This window comes from Diplotaxodon limnothrissa, linkage group LG12 (assembly GCF_057381915.1).
Source record: "Diplotaxodon limnothrissa isolate DT_005_m linkage group LG12, D_limnothrissa_male_GT1.1, whole genome shotgun sequence".
NCBI classification, from domain to species: domain Eukaryota; kingdom Metazoa; phylum Chordata; class Actinopteri; order Cichliformes; family Cichlidae; genus Diplotaxodon; species Diplotaxodon limnothrissa.
In genome coordinates, this window is record NC_140607.1 from 16739290 (window position 1) to 16760546 (window position 21257).

Here is a 21257-nt window from a genome sequence, read left to right on the forward strand (position 1 = left end):
TTCTTTCTTCCTCTGCAATTTTGTGCATCTTTTCTTTTCTATTCTTTGTGTGTGTGTCCCAGCACTTTTTTATTTCTCTCAAACAAATGTGAGATCCTGAACTGAGCAACATGTCAATAGCTGTGTGTGCTCAAAAAGTGGCCGGCTGAGCTACTCTTTTTTTCTTATGATTGCCAGTTCCGATGAAGAGGGGTCATGCAGACATATATAGAAAGCAGTGACTGCAGATATGCACTGGTCTGTGTCGGGGTGGTCTTTAATCTGCAGAAACATGAAGGAAAAATCCCATTAGTAATTCAGCTTTTCCCTGTTATTAAAATTTAGCTAATCTGTGTGCATGTGCACATATTTTTGCTAAGGGGTGAGGGTTTAACAAATTTATCTTTCATGCCAATGGATATGATCACAAAGCCAATGTTATCATGGTTGTATTGCTGTCTGCTGATTATTATTATCCAACGATTCATACAGTTTCTTGACCATCAATCCATTCATTGTCTTCCACTTATCCAAGCGAGGGGTTTGGAGATTATCACAACTGTCACAGGGTTAGAGGTGGGTTTATGCCTTGGACAGGATGCCAGTCCATCACAGTGCTAACACAGAGAGAAAGACAACCGTTCACACTCACATTTACACCTACGGCCAATTTAAAATGTTGAAATTTGGACTAAATATCTACTCCAAAGACTCCAGAGTCCAGACAGGTCCAAGGCAGCTGGCAGGTTTGAGGAAAGGACCTTCTCACTGTGAGGCAACAGTGATAAACACTGTGTCACTTTACCTTCTGGTTACCATCATTTGAATTATTGCTTATTGCTTATTATAATTTGCTGTGCAAAGAATACATAAATACCTCAGTAATAGCAATAATATGGCATACAGGCATACACGCACACACACAGCTTTCTACAATAGTCTTACCTATTATCACAGCAGTTAGCTGAAAGCATTTTTTCAGATTGCATCACATTTTCCTGAAATGCTCGAAGAGCGTGCTGATAAACAAAATGCACCATATCTATTGATTGGATCTACTGATTGGTTGTCCTAGAAGCGTAGTCTTTTACCAACAGGTTACGGATTTTCTCATTTGTAGCAGCAGGCCCCCAAGCCTTCCTCATAACACCCTCACTGTGTTTCTGTTAGGATCCGAATGCAAAGCTATTACACACTGGAGGGTTTGTCTCAATCACACTGAATGGCTATGAATTTTAAATGTGGGATTAGGGCCTACAGAGAAGCAGGCACATGGGAGAGACTCAGTCAGTTGAGTGCTAATTTTATTTTTTATTCATTTATTTATTTTCATAAAAACAGCTCAGCCAACACATTGTTAACAGGAAAGATGCATTGCTTATGCTTTAGTCCTTCAGCTGTTCTCCCAAATCAAACCAAAGCAGGCACAAATGCTCCACAAGCAAAGAATGTGATGATGACAAACATTTCTTTTCCTGTCGTGGAGAATCAGAAAATATATTAAGTAAAAATTAAAACAGCAACAGATGCAATCTTGCAAGAGAAATGTCCTTTATTGCAGAGGAGCTGAAGCACTGAGCCACCCCCACAGGGGAATGACCAAAGATAAAGACCTTTTTTCTGTTATACAATATTCAAAACAAGTAAACATTCTTGGAGCTTGGAAGCAATTTGTCATTATCTTATGATATTTACTGCACATCAATTTTCCCTTATCTTAGAGATTCTCAGAAATGGAAACATGTTCTTGGCAGTTGGACGCAGTAACATTTCCTTTCATTAACTCTCTTTAAGCATAGTCCATTGAGTTGAAGTGACCGAGGAAGGAATATGCTCGTTTCCTGTTATTCCCCTAACTGCATTCCTTCCCCAAATTATTTTAGCACATCCACAAACAGAATATGAAAATATGACCATACATGGAAAAGATGAGTATTGAGAAACATAATCATTGTTGAGGATGAAAAACGTGTAAAACTGTTGTTGGTCAAAAATATATTGCTCAAGGATAATGCTACATTTAAATCAAAGTCATGCTTTCAAATATCTGTTAAATTCAAATCAAAAGAGTTTATTGTTAGTGGTTCTTTGTGTGAGTCAGTAAAGTTTGAGATATGGATTGAATCTTGCTTTATTTTGTGTATATTCTGTGATATTGGGGGTAAGATGAATTCCTATGTGTTGTATATTTTCTGATGATTCAGTTAATTGTAGAGCTGTGGTCTTTTTGAGCAATAACTAATCTTTTTTTTTCATCCTTACTGTTGTTTTAGATGAAGACAAGGAAGACTTATCTCCATATGAACCTGTTGCACCCAACTGGCACCCCGACACAAGCCGTTTGGCTTCCATCTCTTCAGGTATCACAACACTGATCTTAACAAAATGATGAATTTATAATAATGCCCAGATTTAAAATTTCTTAGGGGATTTTGATTTCCGATTTTTTTTCAGCGTTAACATGCCAGGTTTGTTGATTATGATTTTGATTATGATTATGATGATGGCATATGGCAACAAAAATCTACTTTTCTTTAACCCAAAATATTATTTTTTACATTAAAATAATTTACTAAACTAAACTAAACAGCTCCTGAAATGCCGTAAGTTGCAGGATTTTCTCTTACTTAAACAACTGAAAACTGTACTATTGGAGTTTCTGTACACCCATCATTACCTAACAAAAGCAGTGTATATGCAATAGATATGTACAACAAAACTAATGTCAGCTACATTCACAGTTACATCATTTTCCAGTATGTTTCTAACTTCACCAGGCACACAATTCTTCTGTATTTACTCGTTTCTATAATTTTCCTTTTCCTTTTATTTGATCCTTGATCCTTTGCTCATACCGAGGCTGCTAGCTTCTGGCTGACTCTGAGCGCTGGATAGCTTTAGCCACTTTTCCTTTGTTAGCGTCTTTAAAATGTCCATTCTAGATCAGGTTGATTTAAGTCTTTTTAGGTTTGTTGTTACAAATGTTTTACTGGTGGTCTCTTCATAGTTTACTTGCTCACAAGTATTTGTTAGTGTAGGTGTGCATGTTTTACATGCAAGAAAGAGACTGGCTCATAACTGGACATACATGAGCCACCTGTCCTGGCTGAGAATGCAGAACACTGAATGATTGTGGTTCCTGATTGGTGTCTAATAATAATAATACTGGAAATGTTAGGTTAATAGCTGTTCTGGAGAGAATGCAATATAAGTTTAATAGGGCCTAAAAAATGTGCAGTGGGCTACTCGTTCCTCATTGGCCATCTACCAGTTATCTGTCCTTGCCTTTGGATAAATTGGGTGCTTATTGTTTAAGCTGTCCAGCATACAGTGGTTTTTTTGGCTGTGTGTGCTAAAGTATACACTTTCAGTGCACCACCCCACAGCTATTGATTGTGCGTTCAGTTTGATTTCCTCTTTGGTTTACTAATTAAACAGCCTGGCCCTCAACAGAAGAGCTTTAGCTTCTCTAATGCACTAGTTACTATGGCCACTCTATCAGTAATCAGTGCAGATCTTAAAAGACACCGATATAATAATAAATGCATTGCAGAGAAGCATGCATTAGTATAGACGTTACTTGACACAAAAGGATTTCTGTTTAATGCTGGAGCTATAGGCTACACTCACTTGAAAATTCAGTCATATTCTTTCATTCAGTTCTGACAGAAATTTCCAGATTATGTTCCTTTTCGGGGGTTTTTTCTTTTTAGCCAAAAGCTATCTACAAACACTGAAGACTGCACATTTTCCTTTTCTCTTTGCTGATGTATCTTCCTTTGTTTTATAACTGGGAGGTACAAGAAAGACACGCTTTTTGCATAATCCCCTTAGCTTTAAATCAGTAGTGCCTTACTTGTTTTTGAAAATAGGTTTGTTTGATATATTGAAAAAGCGAGACCAGAATATATAAAAGTGCTGGCTTTGATTAGTTTGGAGTTTTTAGAGATGATAGAAAACTGCCTTCCCTGTTTTAAGTACATCTAAAAAATTCTGAAAATGCATACTTCTGCCAAGGCTGCACAAATCTCAAAATTTGTTACTTTAATAGTAGAAAATGTGACTGAAACATGCACACATGTTTATGGTTATATGAAGTCATCCTGATTTATTATTGGTTTTAGTTTGGCTTTAGATTAAAAAAAATGAAATCAAGCTCATGACAGTTGAATTATGATATTTTCAGTTTATGTTGTTCTTGCACCTCCTATAGGCAAAATACCATTAAATATTAATTTCATCTATATAGCACACATTCACAACAGCAAGGTTGAGATGTTGCAATATTATACAAAGCTACCCAACAATTCTGTGCGAGTTCGTTGAAGAATGTTGCAAAACAAAATAATAACACTTGTCAGACTGGTGGGATCAATAATGGGAGATCGGAATCAGTTAAACATCAAAAAGTATACTAGTAATGCTGCAAGCCTTTGCTCAGGCTTGGCTTCACTTTCTGATGTAAAAAACGTTAGAAAATTAAAGCTAAAAAGGTAATCATACTTATGATATCATAATGACAATAAAAAACTATGTCGATATGAGAGTCAAGAGTCAATCAATTACATGCAAAGAGTAATGCCATTTTGGTTCAAATTTAGTAATTAGAGTTTAAAAAGGGGAGGGTGTGAATAAGGGGTCTTTGCTTGTCTTTAGGTCACAACAGCATTAAATTTCACTAATCATGGTATGAAGTACAGAATAACTGAGAAGGGGGTATAACTTAAGAGGGAAATGGAATTTAAAAATACAAAGTGCTAGAACAACTCTAAAAAGTATGTCTATCACTATAGCAGGAATTAAATTCTGGATCAGTCTAACAGAAGAAATTAAAGAAAGTAACAACATAAACCAGTTTAAAATGAAATATAAAAAACACATTTTTAACAAATATAAGAATGAAGAAAACAGGGTTAACCCAGGGCGGTAATGTTGTTCGTAATAGTGTTTTAGTTTGTTTGTCTCATAATTTGTGAATCTGCAAACGTTACCACTTTATTTGTTTTGTTTATTTGTTTGTTTGTTTTGTTTTGTCCTTGCTTTACTTTTGCTTCATATGTTGTTTGTTTAATTGAAGGCTAAAAGAAAATTATATCAATGAGAGGTAAGATTTGAGGAGGTAGGGACTAATAAGTGTTTACTTACAAACAAAAGAATGGAATGACATTTTGTAATGATTGTGAAGCCACATGCTTAAAATAAAATTGAACTGAACTGAACTTGAAAAATACCGCAAAGGAAAAAGTAACTGAAGAAAATTGCCATTAAAAAATGAAGTTTTAAATCACTGTAGTGCGTGTGTGTGTGTGTGTGTGTGTGTGTGTGTGTGTGTGTGTGTGTGTGTGTGTGTGTATGAAATACTATTCGGTTGAGTGATAATTAATGGAACTGCGTGTCAATTCCATTAATTAGCTTTTTGATTTACTTCCTCACTCATCCCACTGTTTGTCATTTTCCTCTTTATCATTACAAGGTACTTAATTTTGTTTACTTAAACATCATTCATTTAAAAACTGCCGACACTCAGAGTTTTGTTTGCTAAATAAAATAACTTTGTTTACCAAATGTTTATCATATCTAGTTCATTGTTCAAGCAAGAGGAGCCAAATATAAAAGCACGTAGACTGAAGAAAATGTTCAATTTTAATGAAAAATATAAATATATATAAAAAATTTGGAGGAATTACCTGAAAAGAGACATGCAGGGTGCATGCATACAAATTGGGAGATACACACAGGGAATCATAAAAGAGAAAAGAGAAAAACACAAAGAGGGTGAAAAAAAAAAACCAGGCTCATGGCCATCACATTTCTGCCATCTTCCTAGTTGTTTAATATTCATGGTTCTGTTTTAATTAGCTTTATTATTATAATTTAGAAACCCACAATATTTGTTTGAGTCTATAATAATAACCAAGAAATCTGCCTCTGTGTTCATGTTTTTTGATTCAAGCTCAAAGAGTACACAGTGTTGTCATTCAAGTCATGTAGACTCATTACTAATTGTGATGTTAACCACAGTTGGAAGTAGAAATAACCAATCTCAGCTCACACCATGAAAACAGTGTGACTTTAATACATATATAAATTATTATTAGCTTGAGAATTTCCCAGTTTAAACTTTATTGTCACTTATGGCTAATTAATAATAATATTGTACAATTAAATATACATTGATTCGTTTTTAATTATGACTTCTAACTAACTGATGAATTCTCATAAATTTAAAATTATTTCACTAGTGAGGAATGACTGCTGGTCTGTGGAAGCCATGATGTTGCCCTGCGATCTTGAATACAGTGGGGAAGATAGACATTGTTGTTCCACCTAATCGTGATTCATGTAAGTAGCTAGAGAAGATGGTACAAATTTCAATTTGTGTATGGACTTCAGATTTAGGATACGAAGGATCCTACCTATATTTTTTTAATCTTGGAAGGGGGTCCAAAAATACAAAAAAAGACAGCAGGTGAGGGAACTGACTGGAGTTAGTAAATAAAATCTTATCCTCTTCTTTTTTCCTCACTTAAAGCCTCATTTCCTGAACTGAATTCAGGGCTGTAATACTCAAAAACTTTTATAAACAGACTTATTTATTCCCAATATTATGACAATTACTTATTTTTGAGCAAATTAGACATTCGATCCTCACATCTGCCAGACTGCTGACAACAAGCTAGCTAAACAAACAACTGGTTATAAGCTCACATTATTCCAGCTAATGTTAGGCTCAGATATCCTAAAAATCTTATAAATAGTATGATCACATTCTCACATTGTATGAGAAAGTGTCAGAGTCCAACAATGTTAGTGCAACTTCAAAGAAAGTTTTACTAATGTCGGCTAACAGAGGCTAACAGCAGCTAACAGGGGAAAGAACAGCAGCACTTACCTATAGAAAAGTTCAAGATATCCTTAACAAATCACCTCAGTGTCACTGTTAGTGGACAAAAGTGAGATTCACTGACTCACTGACTCGTATTGGACTACTTCCACAAAGTTTTACAGCCTCGAGAGCAAATTGGCATAGACTCATATTGACAGCTGAGGTAAACTGCAGACTGACAGCCTCACTGCAGATGAACAACAGCCAGAGTTATCTGTCCTACAGCAGCTGCCGTAGCAAGGATTATGCACCTGAATTGAGGGTAAAAAAACTCTCATTTGACGGGTCTGCAAACCACTGACATCTAGTGGAGAGATTTTCCCGTAATGTACTTTTAAGAGTGATAACTTGTTGTGAGCTAATTCTTTTTTGTCAAAAACATAATAAAACACACAAGGTTACAAAAAAATGAATGAATAAAGAAAGAAAGAAAGAAAAGTTAACAGCTTAGAAGTCCAACTCCCTTCCTGAAAGAAAATACAGTACAATGCACCTAGACATATTAAGATACAACAGGGACTCATTACTCTAACCATTTTGCTTCAGCTGTTTCCTCTACTCGCTTCAAGGTGAAATATTGGATTTGCTCTCGAAAATCTGTTTAGCCACAAGCTTTCCTCATTATTTATCATTTCTGAGGGCAGGGTAATTGATTGTGGCACTGACATAAAACCACAGGCAAACAGATAAGTAATTACACACTTCTTTTATGGAAATACTTCTCCCTTTGATTGCTAAACCAAACAAAAGTATTCATAATCATGTCTATAAATGTTCAACTATATAGAGACTTGGGGAATATATGATATCTGGTTAGGATTGTTCTCAGATGAGAACAGGGAAATCTACACCCTCCAAGAGGAAAGGTAGAAAATTGAAAAATAATCTCTGCTATTTTAAAAGTTTTTGTGTGGAAGGGAGATAAGGGACATAAGTGGTGCTAGAATAAAAGAAGAATTCTGTACTACTATATGCACTCACACTGAATTAAAATGAAACAGAACATATGGAGACTGTTTCTGCATTGCCCCGAGTGATACCTGGAAAACTATTTCACACAAGCTGCTCCTTTTAATGGGACTGTGTAGTCATAGCCTGATTTTGCATATCTTTGAATGCACATGCAGTTTGCTTGCATTGTACACACAGAGACAAAAAAGACAAAGAGCAAATAGCAAATTTAATCCTGTGGGATCTGTCCCTTGAAATAAGGTCAGTGACTATACTTTTGCGTGTCCATATTTCTTTTTCAGCAACAGTGATGACAATGTACTCGAGTATGGTTTCATCAGAAACACAGAGATGAATTGTGCTCTTCTTGCCCTGGCTTTGCTGGCACTGTGCACCTGCATCAGCAATGTTTCATCACCTTAGTGCTCAGCACAGTTGCATCTCGGGCTGAATAAAGTGTCCTTGTCAACACCAGTCTCTTTGCTGTGATGGCAGTATGGTGGCATTTACTAAATCCTCCTTTCCTCCGCTGCCATGCACCTTTCATCACAAAAGAGGGATGGTGATTATAGGTTAGTACTAATTTGTAACGTGACAGGCTATAAGCATGCCTCATCACAAAAAAGCATATTTTGACTTTGACAGTTTTTGCTGATACTTTAAGGTGGACATAATTATTGCGATGTCACATATCATGTACTGGAGCCCCCTCGAACAAAAGATGGTTGTCAGTCACAAGGTAGGGCAGCCAAGATGAAGCTTACCCTGCACGTTGTATTCAGAAAGACAACTGAGACCATAAACTCATCATGAAATCTTTATCTTTATCGCCAAGGGCGATCGTGGCTCAAAAGTTGGCAGTTTGTCTTGTAATCAGAAGGTTGCCGGTTCCAGCCTCGGCTCCAACAGTCTCAGCCGTTGTGTCCTTGGGCAAGACACTTCACCCGTTGCCTATTGGTGCACCCCAGGGCAGCTGTGGCTACAACGTAGCTTGCTATCACCAGCGTGTGAATGGGTGGATGATTGAACGTAGTGTAAAGCGCTTTGGGGTCCTTAGGGACTAAGTAAAGCATTATACAAATACAGGCCATTTACCATTTGAGGTTATAGATCAAGTGGGCAGAGGGGTAATTTTCCTGTAGACAACCATACAACTTAACTTCTTTGCAACCAGAGCAGTCTCCCCCTGGTGGGCATTTCTTAGACTACAGGCTTAAGTCACTTTGATGTTGGCTTTTGGCTGACAGTAAGCTTATTGTAAAAAATTATAGTGGGGGAAAAAAGACAGTATAGTGATCAAATTAATTAAAAATAATGCTTTTTAAATGTGCCAATGAGGAAATTAGGTTAGCAATAAAGTTCTTCCTTGACCTTATCACTGCTTTAAAGGTACATCTAGTTATATTTAATGTGACACAGCATAGCTTGGCATAGTTTAACTTTCCTCATCCAGCTGATACAAACATGCTCCCTGTCACATCCATCAAGTTCAGTGTCAGATAGATTTTGCCACATTTTGGCGCAGAGACCAGGTCTGGCTCCTGCAGTCTGGTTTCTGTCACAAGGTATGATACCTCCCCCCTGCACACCTGTCCACATTAAGCTTAAACAGTCAGGTTATTGGCAGATATTTTTCACTCCTATGACTAATGACACAGGCAATGCTGTCAGTTCAGGGCAGAGGTTGTGGTTACCTCATGAAGGAGATGATATATTGAAAGGGAGCCAGGTTTGTATAGGGGAGCAGTGGAAGTGTTCCTTTGTGGAGCAGGAAAGCTATGGAAAGTATTTTCCTTCGGAAGTGCTTTCGACAGCTTCAGTGAATGCAGTATGGCCAGCATTCAAGTCTGGTGATGCTAAACTTGTATTCTTAACCTGCTTAGTTGGTAGAAACTCATAGTTGTGAAAATGTGTGAAAATTTGCAAAAAATAAAATAATTATCCGAGCAAAATGCTTTAAAGAGAAGTTAAAGAAGGAATATAAGTCCCCTACAGACATGCACTCTTCTGATGATTAATTTTCTATTAATCATCAAAAATTTCCTGCTTGATGTGGATGAATGTGCTTTTCTGGAAAAGGTTACACCACCTTAGCAACCCAGTATCGTGGGAAACCGTGTAATAGACACGCTGGTCTACCGGGTCCATTTCACGCTTTGCATCTCCAAAACGTGAAATGGACAGGCTTGCAGAAGTTGCATTACTATATGCCAAATTTGCATTACCAGCAGGGGGAGATAATATATTTAAAGCCGCAAAGTCGGTAGTGAGCAAAAAAAACTCATATTAAGTACATTCCAGTGTCCTTAATTGTCAGAATCGATTAAGGTATATACATATACATTTACATGTATATGTATATACATGTAAATGTGTTAATAATTTCTGTTTAAACACTTTAAACACCGTGATTATTTTCATGCTGAAATAAAATATCTCCCTCTTCAGATTACTGTAACTTACTACAAATTCTGCATTTCTGAGGAAGCTGAGTAATCTTGTCCCAGTCATGTCTGATACGGGATTTAAGCTGTTCAACAGTTCTGGGTTGTTCTTTGTTGATGACAGAGATGCTGGCCTTTGAACTGAATGCTGATAACAACCTGGATCCTTTTACTTTGTAGTCTGGAGGAAAGTGTCCATGTTTTCCAAAAACAATTTTCACTTTTGGTTTTGTCTGGCCACCAAACCGTTTTACGCATCTCCCCAGTTCATTTTAAATGAGCCAAAAGAAGACAGCAGTGTTTCTGGATCATGTTCACATGTGGCCTCTTCTTTGCATGAAAGAGCTTTAACCTGCCTTTGTGGACAGCACAGTGAACTGTGTTCACAGACAGTAATTTCTGGAAGTGTTTCAGAGCCCAGGAAGTGATTTCCATGACAAAATGTACTTGTTTTTAATCCAGTGCTGTCCAAGGGCTCATGGACATCTAGTACTGATATCTGGCCTTCTCGTAGGGCAGATGTGTCTCCAGATTCTCTGAATCATTTGATGCTATTATGTCCTGTTAATGGTGAGATATTCAAAGTCCAGCTCAGTGAACCTTGGCTGATCTTTACTTCTGAGAAACTTTGCCTCTCTCAAACTCAATCATGCTACCGACCTGTTTCCAATTAACCTAATTGGCTGATAAATCTTGCTTCAGCTGTTTCATTTTTGTACAACTTACTTTTACAAGCCTTTTATTCTGCCCTCAGCTTTTTTAAATGTGTCACTATCATCAAATTTAAAATGGCCAAGATTTTTATGGAAATACAAACATTTCTGAGTTTAAACATTTGATATATTTTCTATGTTACATTGTGTTTAAAATATGTGTTTATGAGCTTTGTAATTCATTGCATTCTGTTTTTCTTTACATTTTACAGTGACCCTGTGCACAGTGACCCTGTCACCTTTAGTATACCAGAAGGATGCATGATGAATGCATTAACAGCTAACTGGGCATGTCTCTCCTGCCATTGTTTTTGAAAATTCCCCCAAACCTAAGTTTCTCAAATTACAGCCCACAGTGGCCCTTTTTATTGACGTTATAACAATAAGAGAATTCACTTTCATGCATCCACAGTTCATGTCAAACTGTGACAGACGCGTTTGTATTAAATTTCATCTCTTTTGTCATTTGACATGTAACACTGAAAAATATGGCCGCTTTTAGGAAATGTTAACAGCCCAGTCAATAATGGTTAAACAGTTCTTTTTTTAATTATACTGCTGATAGAAGCAGTCAATTCCTCTGAAAAGACACATTTTCTAATTGAAAATCAAAATCTAACTTAAAGTTAGATGTACATTTTTGGCTTCATAAACTGGCACACCTTGCCCTAAATACTAATCTCACGGGAAGAAAGCATTTGCTATTAGACACCCAAATTTGCTTCTGTGAGAAAAAAAAAATCATAAGTATTGATATTTTTTTAACAGGAGCTGTAGTTAGTTTTTAGCTTCCAGCTGTTAACAGAAGTCTTTTTCGAGAGTGAGACAGCTGGGTGCATTCACACATTGTGGCACAAGAGCTGTAACACCATTAATTACTTCCTTAGTAATAAGAAGAATTTTTTTCTCAGAAACTGCATGGATTGGGATTTAAAAGTAACTGACAATGTGAACATCACTTCAGACAGGTGAGCTGGCATGCAAACCTCCAGTTTATAAGCTACAGTATCATAATTATAGTTTGATCTGTCAGTATGTGTCACACGATTCAGTGTCAGATTTTACGCATTGCGCAGAATATGATGCAAGTGTTGTAGCTCGTTCCTTCACTGTGGTCGGTGTGTCTGAATTAAGCTGTGAAGGATATTGAAGTAAGCATGAACCTCTGAATGACAGAATGTCCTCACTTTGCCAGCAATGATAGGGCTCTCAAAAGCCCTTTTGAGATATATCATCGTACCATAAGTTATGCAACATAATATATATTTCAGCTAATATTTAGAGTGGCTGAACAAGTCATTAGGCATGAGAGAAAGTGATTAATCAGTTGCAGCTCTGTTTTCTATGGCAGCATCTGAGCTGAAAACAATTTCTGTGACAGAAAAAAAAGCTTGTGCTACAAAATTAAAGGATGTATAAAGGATGCACTTCACAGATGCTATCAGGTCAACAACAACAAAAAGACTGAGTAAATATGCAAGATGTGTAATAACAATATTGTTTAAGCACAATCATCTGCATAATAAACTAGTCATTATTCATCTTACACCTGCTCTGATTTTTTTGCTCATCTGCTCTAAATCTGACTTGAGACAGATTTAGTTTAGCACATCATGAGCAAATCAGTCAATGCTTTACACTTTTCAAACTTTTAATTTGAAGTCATAAATTGCCTTACTTGTAAAACATATTAACCGCATGATCTTTAGTAGAAAGCTTGGACACAAAGGTACATCGGGACTTACATGCACATAAACAGCAGTATGTGCATGCAGTGGGTTTTTTTTGTCCCTAGAAGGATCTTCATCATCAAATGATAGGGGAAGCTAAGTGAGTCTTACCCTGAGGAAATCTGTTGATAATCAGTTTTCCATCCAAATCCAATCCTCTTTGGGTCTCTAAGAGTTGAGTCCTAAGTAATAAGAAATGCATACTTTCCCTGTTCTAATCAAATTCTGCTTAGCACCACGGGGAATCTAGCAAATCAAAGAAAGAGGGGGGCAACAGGAAGACACTTTTTTATTTGTTTATCAACCCACACTTACCAGTAACAGACAAACAAATGCTCCAGCAAGTTCTGCTAGTTCAGAGTTGGAATCTGCTTCTGCCGATATAACTGTTTTAAGGACACTTACTGTACCTTTCAACCTGCTGATCACTATGCTGATTAAAGCTGCAACAGATAACGTTTTCTTTCCTATACCAATACAGGCTCTGTACATTGAACCAGAGTTGTGATCCATAACCTCTGTTTTCTCAGTTACAACTCCAAAGACCTGTCCTCAGATCAATAAGACACCAGGTGCGAAGGTGGGAGAGAGAATCTCCTCTCCAAAGCCCAGATGAATGGCGTATCACACACAGGATGCAAAGATATCATTGACCGTAACTGTTAATATGCTCCTTGTGAAATATATTCTGCTCTCAGTGACTCGGTGGTGAGTTAATTAACTTATTAGGAACAGAGGGTAGCAGCGAATCCTGCACTGAGAGGTTCCTGCAGGAATTAAGTTTAACATCCCTTAGTTAGACCTTGTAACTCTCTGCACTAAGCCTCTCACCTCTCGGCTCCGTGGGCCTACCATCCAATTAAATCCAGAAAGCTGTTTCTACAGCTGAGAAAAAGGGAACGGGGCAACAGTCCTGCTCAGCATGCTGTTGAAATGTTTGACATTTTCACATTGTCCTCATACACCCTATAACAATTACTATTAGATACACAAACACTAAGTAATGGTGGGTGAGGTGGGGGGTGTTAGAATGTATCTTTGCATGTGTTTGTTAGTGAAAGATTCGTTTTGTGCACGCTTGCTGTTGTGCCTCCATGCATATATATTACTTTGTTTATATGCTTCATTATTCTGTGTGGATTTTCTAATCAGTTCACCCTCAGTCCAGCCAGAGCTTGTCTCTCTCTGGGTCAGTAATGAGAGTTGTTGCAGGCACACTTATCAGATGCCCTTTTTAATAGTCAGCGTTTTATTAACAAGTCAGAAATAAATAACAGTAAACAGCAATGTTTCAGTTTGTTAGTAAGTTTTGTTATTGCCTCCTTGTGTGCTGGTAATGACGAGACAAGAAGATTCTTGATACAATATTGGCCAGGCTGACCTAAATACACTTTTGTTAGACTTGAACAAATTCTGCATCAGAGCCAGTGAAGACTACAGGAGGTAGACTCAAGGGTCACTGAGCGTTTTCATACTAGGAAACGTCACTTGAAGGCAACAGAAACATCTCAAGTATTTAGAAGTGTGTTTGCCATGATTTAGAGATCCTTTGGATATCACTTTCCCACCTCCACTCACGCACATTTATTCTCACATAAAGGTAGGTAATCCTGCTTCTATGTGATTATACAAGATCTCCTCTTTTTAGCAATTTCTCCATGATACCTGGGGACATTCAGCTGATCCGTAAGAATGATGACATCTACACGTTTAACTTGGCTAAAAGGGCTTAGGGAGATGATGTTGTAGATTTGGTGCACCATCTTCCTCCATATAGAAAACCCCACTGCGACATGGAGAATAGAACTAATGACTGATGAGCCCTTTGACACAGAAATGCTTGACATGCTCCTTGGGGTCCAGACTAAAGACTTCCCTAACAAGCTCTCGCGCGCTCACCCAGGGCTGTATTAAATCCAAACTTTGGCACCTTTCCTAATTACTGAGAACATACCCAGAGCCAAGAGCTTCTTGCTAACCTGGGCTGAACTTCCCTCTGCAGCGTAGTGTCCCTTGAGTATAGGATGATATATGAAATGCAGAATTCAAATTAGGCTGACGGAGAGCAATTACTGGGGAAAGAAGATCGCTTCCTCTTTGGGGAAGAAGTATCAAAATCGTGATACTGATTACACGAATGTTTTATCCACTTCCTTGCATTTATACAAGCTCTGTCCACTTCTTGTTCTCTCTCTCTTTTTATTATGCCCCTTTTTTCTTTATTTCTCACTGAACCAAAGGTCTTAAGTAATTTTGTTTCTCTCCATCTGTCTTCCTGTAGATGTCTCCTATCGCACATTTTATCCCCCTGCATCCTTCTCTTTAGTCTTTTCCTTATCTTTCCTTCTTTGCCCGCATGTGCTATACGTGCAGAAAGAATAGATGGTTGTTTCCACCACATTGCCATCAGTGGAGCCTTGTTTATGATGCCCACAGTGTAGAGATCCTTATTAAAAGCCCATTAACAGTCAAACAGCAAGATCGCAAAGTAACGACAGCGCTTTGAGAGTTTTTGACAGCAAACCGGAGCACGACGTCTGAGACACACGTTGTTTACGACACAAAACAGTCATTTAAAGACGATTTCAAACGTTTGCATCCCTCAGTTCAATTTAATACATGGCATTTGTCCTGCACTTGTGCGCTTAAAACATCCCCACAGACACGATCGTGCAGCCAGAAGGCAGCACAATATTTACGACTTGTTTTGTCCTTAATGACACTGATTGCATTTCTAGTATCTACAATAATAATCAGCCAGTGCAACCCATCCACTTGTCTGTCATTCAGTTGGCGTCCTCGCTCACTCATTAATGTATGGTACGACAACTAACAAGGTAAGTTAATAGATAGGTGTTGATTATTGTGATGGTGAGAGCTGTTGATTGCACTGCTGATGTGCTGGGTTAATTATTCTGAGCAAATGTCGCGCATCTCTTCTGAATCAGGATGACTTAATTGAAAGCTCTCCAGCCTGTCTCTGTAAGTGGCTGTCCAATCTGTTATTCTCTGTCCTCCCATTTCATCTTTCTATCTGTCATGATCAGCTCCTGTAATCAACTGCTCAAGCCTTCTCTTCCCTCTTAAAGCTTTTTCCATTTTTGTACGTCTCGTATCATTAGCTTATCAACATCTTTCGCCTCACATTATAGCAGAATGTGTTTGCTGAAAACTTCCATTGTAATGCACTTGGAAAATCAATTATGACTCTGTAGAACAACACCGAAACATTTCCCCTCCCATCTTCAACTCGATGCTTCCTTCCTCTTCTCCTCCCGCTCTTGCTATCATCCTGTTTGTGTGTAAGCACGTCAGAGCCATCAACTGGGCTTCGTATCTTATGTTCGCCCCAGGAGATCTTTTTGGGTTGTGCACTAAATTCAATCTCAGTTCCCCAATCAAAGGTAGTAAAAAAAAAAAAACAGCAACAAAAAAAAACCTTCCATTGCTACAGCCTCCAAAGCGGCTTCGGCCCTGCTTGGTCAAATAAATCTTAGTAGCTCATCCTTCTCCTATTTTCTTTTCATCCCGGACCCCCTCAGTGGCCTACATTAAAGCCTGGAGATGGCCAGGAGAGATTTAGCAGTTGTAAACTCCCAGTGTAATGTAGCCTGAACCACTAGAAAGCCACCCCGCTAACCTCTCCCCCACCCCCGCCCCTCAGGCCCTCTTTAGCCAAGCTTGGCTCAGCTCTTGTTTCATGTCTCAGTATATTCACAGATCAACTAAGTCACATAAGTAAACGATCGGAACGCAACTCCGTCTGCCTTTCAGTCACTTAGACTAACAAATAGTGAGGGTGCTATGCTGTCTGACATCTGCTGAGGAGTGTTTATCCTCTCCCCTTTAGAGAGTGCAAAGATAAATAAGATGATTCAAGTATATTTTAATATCGGTTTGTCGGGTTAATGCTTTCAATATTTGAACAGAGAAGAAGAGCTTTCCCCCCGGTCTGTGACAAATACTGGAAAAGACAGCACTGCTCTGAACACCTACATCTCTTGAACTCAGGACATCTCTCTTAACACCCGGACCGTTTATCAGTGCGCCTGCTACATTAACCTTGATTCATCTAAATGAAAGCCCTGGTTAGCTGAAAGCTAGATTAAGCGTGCTTTTTTCTTTCTGTGATGAACCCCTGATATTCTACTTCTGTTATTCTTCAGTGGCTGTGAGTTTTGGTTTATCTGATGTGATCTGAAACGACAAAATCATTAATTTGGTGGGCCTGCTTATTTTTCCCCTGTGTCGCGATGTGATTCTATGTATCCCCATTTCTAGGATTGATAATGTGCGATGCACCACTTGGAAACAACACAAGTTCTGTAGCACACACCTCTAAAATAAATGGTCTTCTTCCTGCTCCTGGCTGTCTGATAGACACAGAGTGAGATTGGTTCTGCTGAATAAGAGATGAATCTCTCTGAGTGTCACCAAGCTGCCACGACCTCTGAAATATCATTATCTACAGGGTAGGCAGGTTAACTTCTCTAATATACCCTGAATACAAGAGAGGGGTGCCACAAGTGAACATGAACCTGCTTTATTACTGTTATATCTCAGAAAAGCATGGTTTTTTTTTTTTTACTGCAGCTGTGGTATATCTGAGGACATCCTCCTAACATAACTAATGATGTAATCTTTTTTCCATGTGTGTGCTGACCAGTGATTGCACTGTCTTAGTTTGTGATGACACTAGAAATAAATGAGGGGACTCGATCTTAGATTAGTGGATTAAGCGTGAAGGGTTTACAGCAGTCATTTCAAGTGCTTGAGCTTACCATGTCTTGAGCAGACGCTACAGTATTTACTGCTATTTCCCATTTGCCAGCATTCACATAAATAAAAGCTCTTGTCAATATTTTCCCAGGGATGCCAGCTTGCTTTACATTTCTCCATTAAACTAATGAGTATGATAGAAGAGTCCTTGTTTGCTACATTTGTTAAATAACTTAAAATTGTAACTATTATTAGTGTTAAATTGAGGTAAATATTGTGATGTACTAATATGATGGTAATCGTGCCATGCTGTTATCTAGAAACAGATCATTTATCCATCCATTTGGAATCATATATTAATTTATTCATATTTCACTCAAGGTCTGAAACAGACTAAATCAATAATTCAATTGGAGTGAATGGAGCTGGCTGCTAGTATCCCTCTGGTGGCTTACTGTTGGTAGGAGAAACAGAGGAACATATCAGAGATTCAAGGATTATTGTTTTGTTTGTTCATGGTACTTTGCAGCCAAGCCAAATCTAAACGATATCAGATTAATGATGTTGAGTCAGAGGCTCAGCGGAAAGATTTTTATTCCTCTCAGTTCTCGCACAGATGCTTGGTCAAGACAGGTAGCATACTGGGTAATGCTTTACGGCAACTGTGTCAGAGTACAAGTAAAATCTGAAAATGGGGACGTTTAATAAAGCATTTCTTTAAAACACAAAGATGATGGGAAGCCCGAGAAGCCTCGAGAAAAATAAGTACATCATCACCAGTGGGTTTCAGCTTTTCCACATCCAGTCACTCTGCTGTTATTATAACGAAATGCTACGGCCATAAAGCAGAGAAACACGTCAGCGTGGCTCCTTGGCTTAATCATCCTCAGTGTGTGGTGTTACGGACAATCGGTAATGTCTTTGTCAGTAAGAGTGCAGTAAAACTGATGATGATTCTGGCTCAGAAGAAATTAACAGTCACACTCACAACGGGATCCGTTCTTGAAGACTTCCAGCTCAAACCTTTCTTGACCCTGTTACAGAAACTCCAACAATTAGGCCCCTCCCACCCTTCAGAAATTTTAACAAATCCCATTGGATACAAAGCCGTCCAGTGGGATTGGACGCTTTGGCAGCCCAGTTATGCTTGACACCCTCACTTAAGATCAGTTTTTCAGCTGGCACGGTTGAAATCTTTCAATTCTCCACTGCTGTTCTTACTGTTTGCCATTTAACGTGTCATTGTGAGAGAGTGTGCGTTTACTAAAATATTACAATCTAAAGATAAGATGTATGTTTTTTGTTCATTTAGTTTGTAATGCATTTCACAAATGCATTTTTATTAATGTTGTGAGGATACCTTTGTGTAAATGTGGAGCTATAAAAAGGTGACGATTCTTTCAGTAAAATCATGTTTTACTAATAAAAATATTTTTTTATAAGTTTGCAGTGACATGACGTGAAGGCTTTTACTTCTTTTTAACTGAAATGTTTTCTACCCAAAGACAGGACATGTGACACTAATCATCGAAGTGTAAACGTTTTTTCTCTTTGGGCTTAATAAACTGACAGAGTTCTCTTTCTTGTATTTTTATGAACAGCAGCCGTCACAGTGACCCAGAAAGGTTTCCACTGTCCTGATACAGAGAGGGACTGCAACCCCTGCCTTGATGCAGCCAAAGCATGCAACTTAAATGGGAGCTGCAAGAGGCAACGTGCTTCTTACATCAACATATGCAGCAAAGCAGACTTCAAACCGGGAGAAACTTGCAGCAGGAAGCGCTGCCATAAGGCCCTGAGGGCTTTCTTAGACCGAGTGCCCAGTGAGTTCACCCACCGGCTGCTCTTCTGCCCCTGCCAGACTACAGGCTGCGCTGAGCGACGCAGGCAAACAATTGTGCCCGACTGCTCCTATAAAGATAAGGACAAACCCAACTGTCTGGAGCTACGGAAGGTCTGTCACCAGGACCCTCTGTGCAGGTGATGGAAACAGACAGGGTTGGGGTGGCGGGTTTGGGTATATATAATGGCCAGAAGAACATTTTTCTGTGCGGTATGTGGCTAGTGTTAGAAGTGCTGTGAAAAAGTATTTGCCCATTCCTGATCTTTTTTTCTTTTGTCACACTTAGATGTTTCAGATTATTAAACAAATTTTAATATTAGTCAAAGATAACCAGAGGAAATACAAAATTTTGTTTTTAAATAATGATTTTATTCATTAAAAAAAGCTTTCCAATCCTTCTGAGTCCTGTGTAAAAAAGTAATTACTTGTCTGAATCAAGAAATCATTTAAATAGAGCCTGTCTGACAAAGTGAAGCAGGCTAAAAGATCTCAGAAAGAAACACATCATGCCACGTTCTAAAGAAAGTGAGTCACTGACATCTATCAGTCTTGAAAGGGTTACAAAGTAATTTCTAAGCCTTTGGGACTGCAGTGAACCACAGTGAGAGTCATTATTCACAAATGGAGAAAACTGTGAAGCTTCCCAGCAGTGGACGGCCTTCCAAAATTTCTCCAAGACGACGATCGAAGATCAGTGACTCATCCAGAACCCAGACCAACATGTAAAGAACTGCGGGCCTAACTCGCCTCAGTTAAGGTCAGAGTTCATGATTCAAAAGTAAGATAGAGACTGGGCAAAAATGGCATCCATGGGAAAGTTTAAGGAGAAAACCACGGCTGACCAAAAACAACACAAAGCTCGTCTCACATATGCCAAAAATATTCTGATGAAAACATTCGGTGGACTGATGACACAAAAGATGAAGGGTTTTGGAAGGTCTGAGTCACATTACATCTGGTGTAAAACTAACAGCATTTCATAACAAATCATCATAGCAATAGTCAAACATGGTGGTGGTAGTGTGATGGTCGGAGGCTGCTTTGCTTCTCCATCACCAGGAAGATTTGTTCTCATTGAAGGAACCATGAACTCTGCTCTCTACCAGAAAATCCAGGATGTCTGGCCATCATGTTGTGCCCTGAAGCTCAAGCTCACTTAAGTTAGCGCAGCAAAGATACAAAACACAACAGCATGTCCACCTCTGAATAGCTTGGTTTAGGAGTGGCCTAGTCGACTGAGATTCTTTGGCATGAACTCAAACACATCGTTCATGCTTGAAAACCCTTCAGAAGAGAGCCAGTTATCGCAAATGCTTGATTGTAGTTCTTGGTACCAAGGGTGGCACAAACAGTTATATGGTTTAAGGGGCAAATAGTTTGTCACACAGGCCCAAGTAGGATTGGATAGCTTCTTTCCTTTAAAAAATTACATCATCATCATTTGAAAACTGCATTTCATATTTACTCAGTTTATCAAATATTAAGGTTTGTTTAATGATCTGAAACAATAAGAAATCAAGTAGCTCTGTGTATGGATGAGGATACATGCTTCTGTGTTAGCAAACCGGCTTTGGTTATTTGACTGAAAGATCTGGCTCATCTGGTTCATAATAATAGTAAATTAATTGACAAGTAAAAATGAAGCACTGAATTAGTGCATTGTTTTCGATGGCTTTTTCTGTCTTCCAATGTCATATCTTAAAGGTTTTTTTTGTTCTGCCCTACGTTTGCCAGTAACAGTAATTAGACTTTAAGGGAAGCTGTGGCTATTAGATGCAGGATGAAGATGTGAGGCAAAGTTGGAGGAACAGTGCTCAATTAAGCTGAACAAAACATTAGTGAATCACTCTGGCTGCGTGGGGCATCTATTGGATTCAGAGGCCAGATTCAATTCACTTCCACCCAGCCGTGGCATGTTTCTTTGTCTTAGTGCCACTGAAAGCAGGTGAAGCACAACAGTTGTTGCCAAATCAGCTGTCAAGCTCTTTTCGT

The 21257-nt window shown here is 38.5% G+C and overlaps 1 protein-coding gene across 1 annotated transcript in view; it reads left to right on the plus strand.

Annotated features, from left to right (window-relative positions):
- LOC146621084 (GDNF family receptor alpha-2-like) overlaps window positions 1–21257 on the plus strand; it is a 67840-nt gene that overhangs the window by 14822 nt on the left and 31761 nt on the right. Inside the window, exons 3-4 of the mRNA XM_085368116.1 lie at window positions 2253–2339; window positions 19024–19402. Coding sequence (XP_085224242.1) covers window positions 2253–2339; window positions 19024–19402 — 466 coding nt within the window. The remainder of the gene's footprint in view (window positions 1–2252; window positions 2340–19023; window positions 19403–21257) is intronic.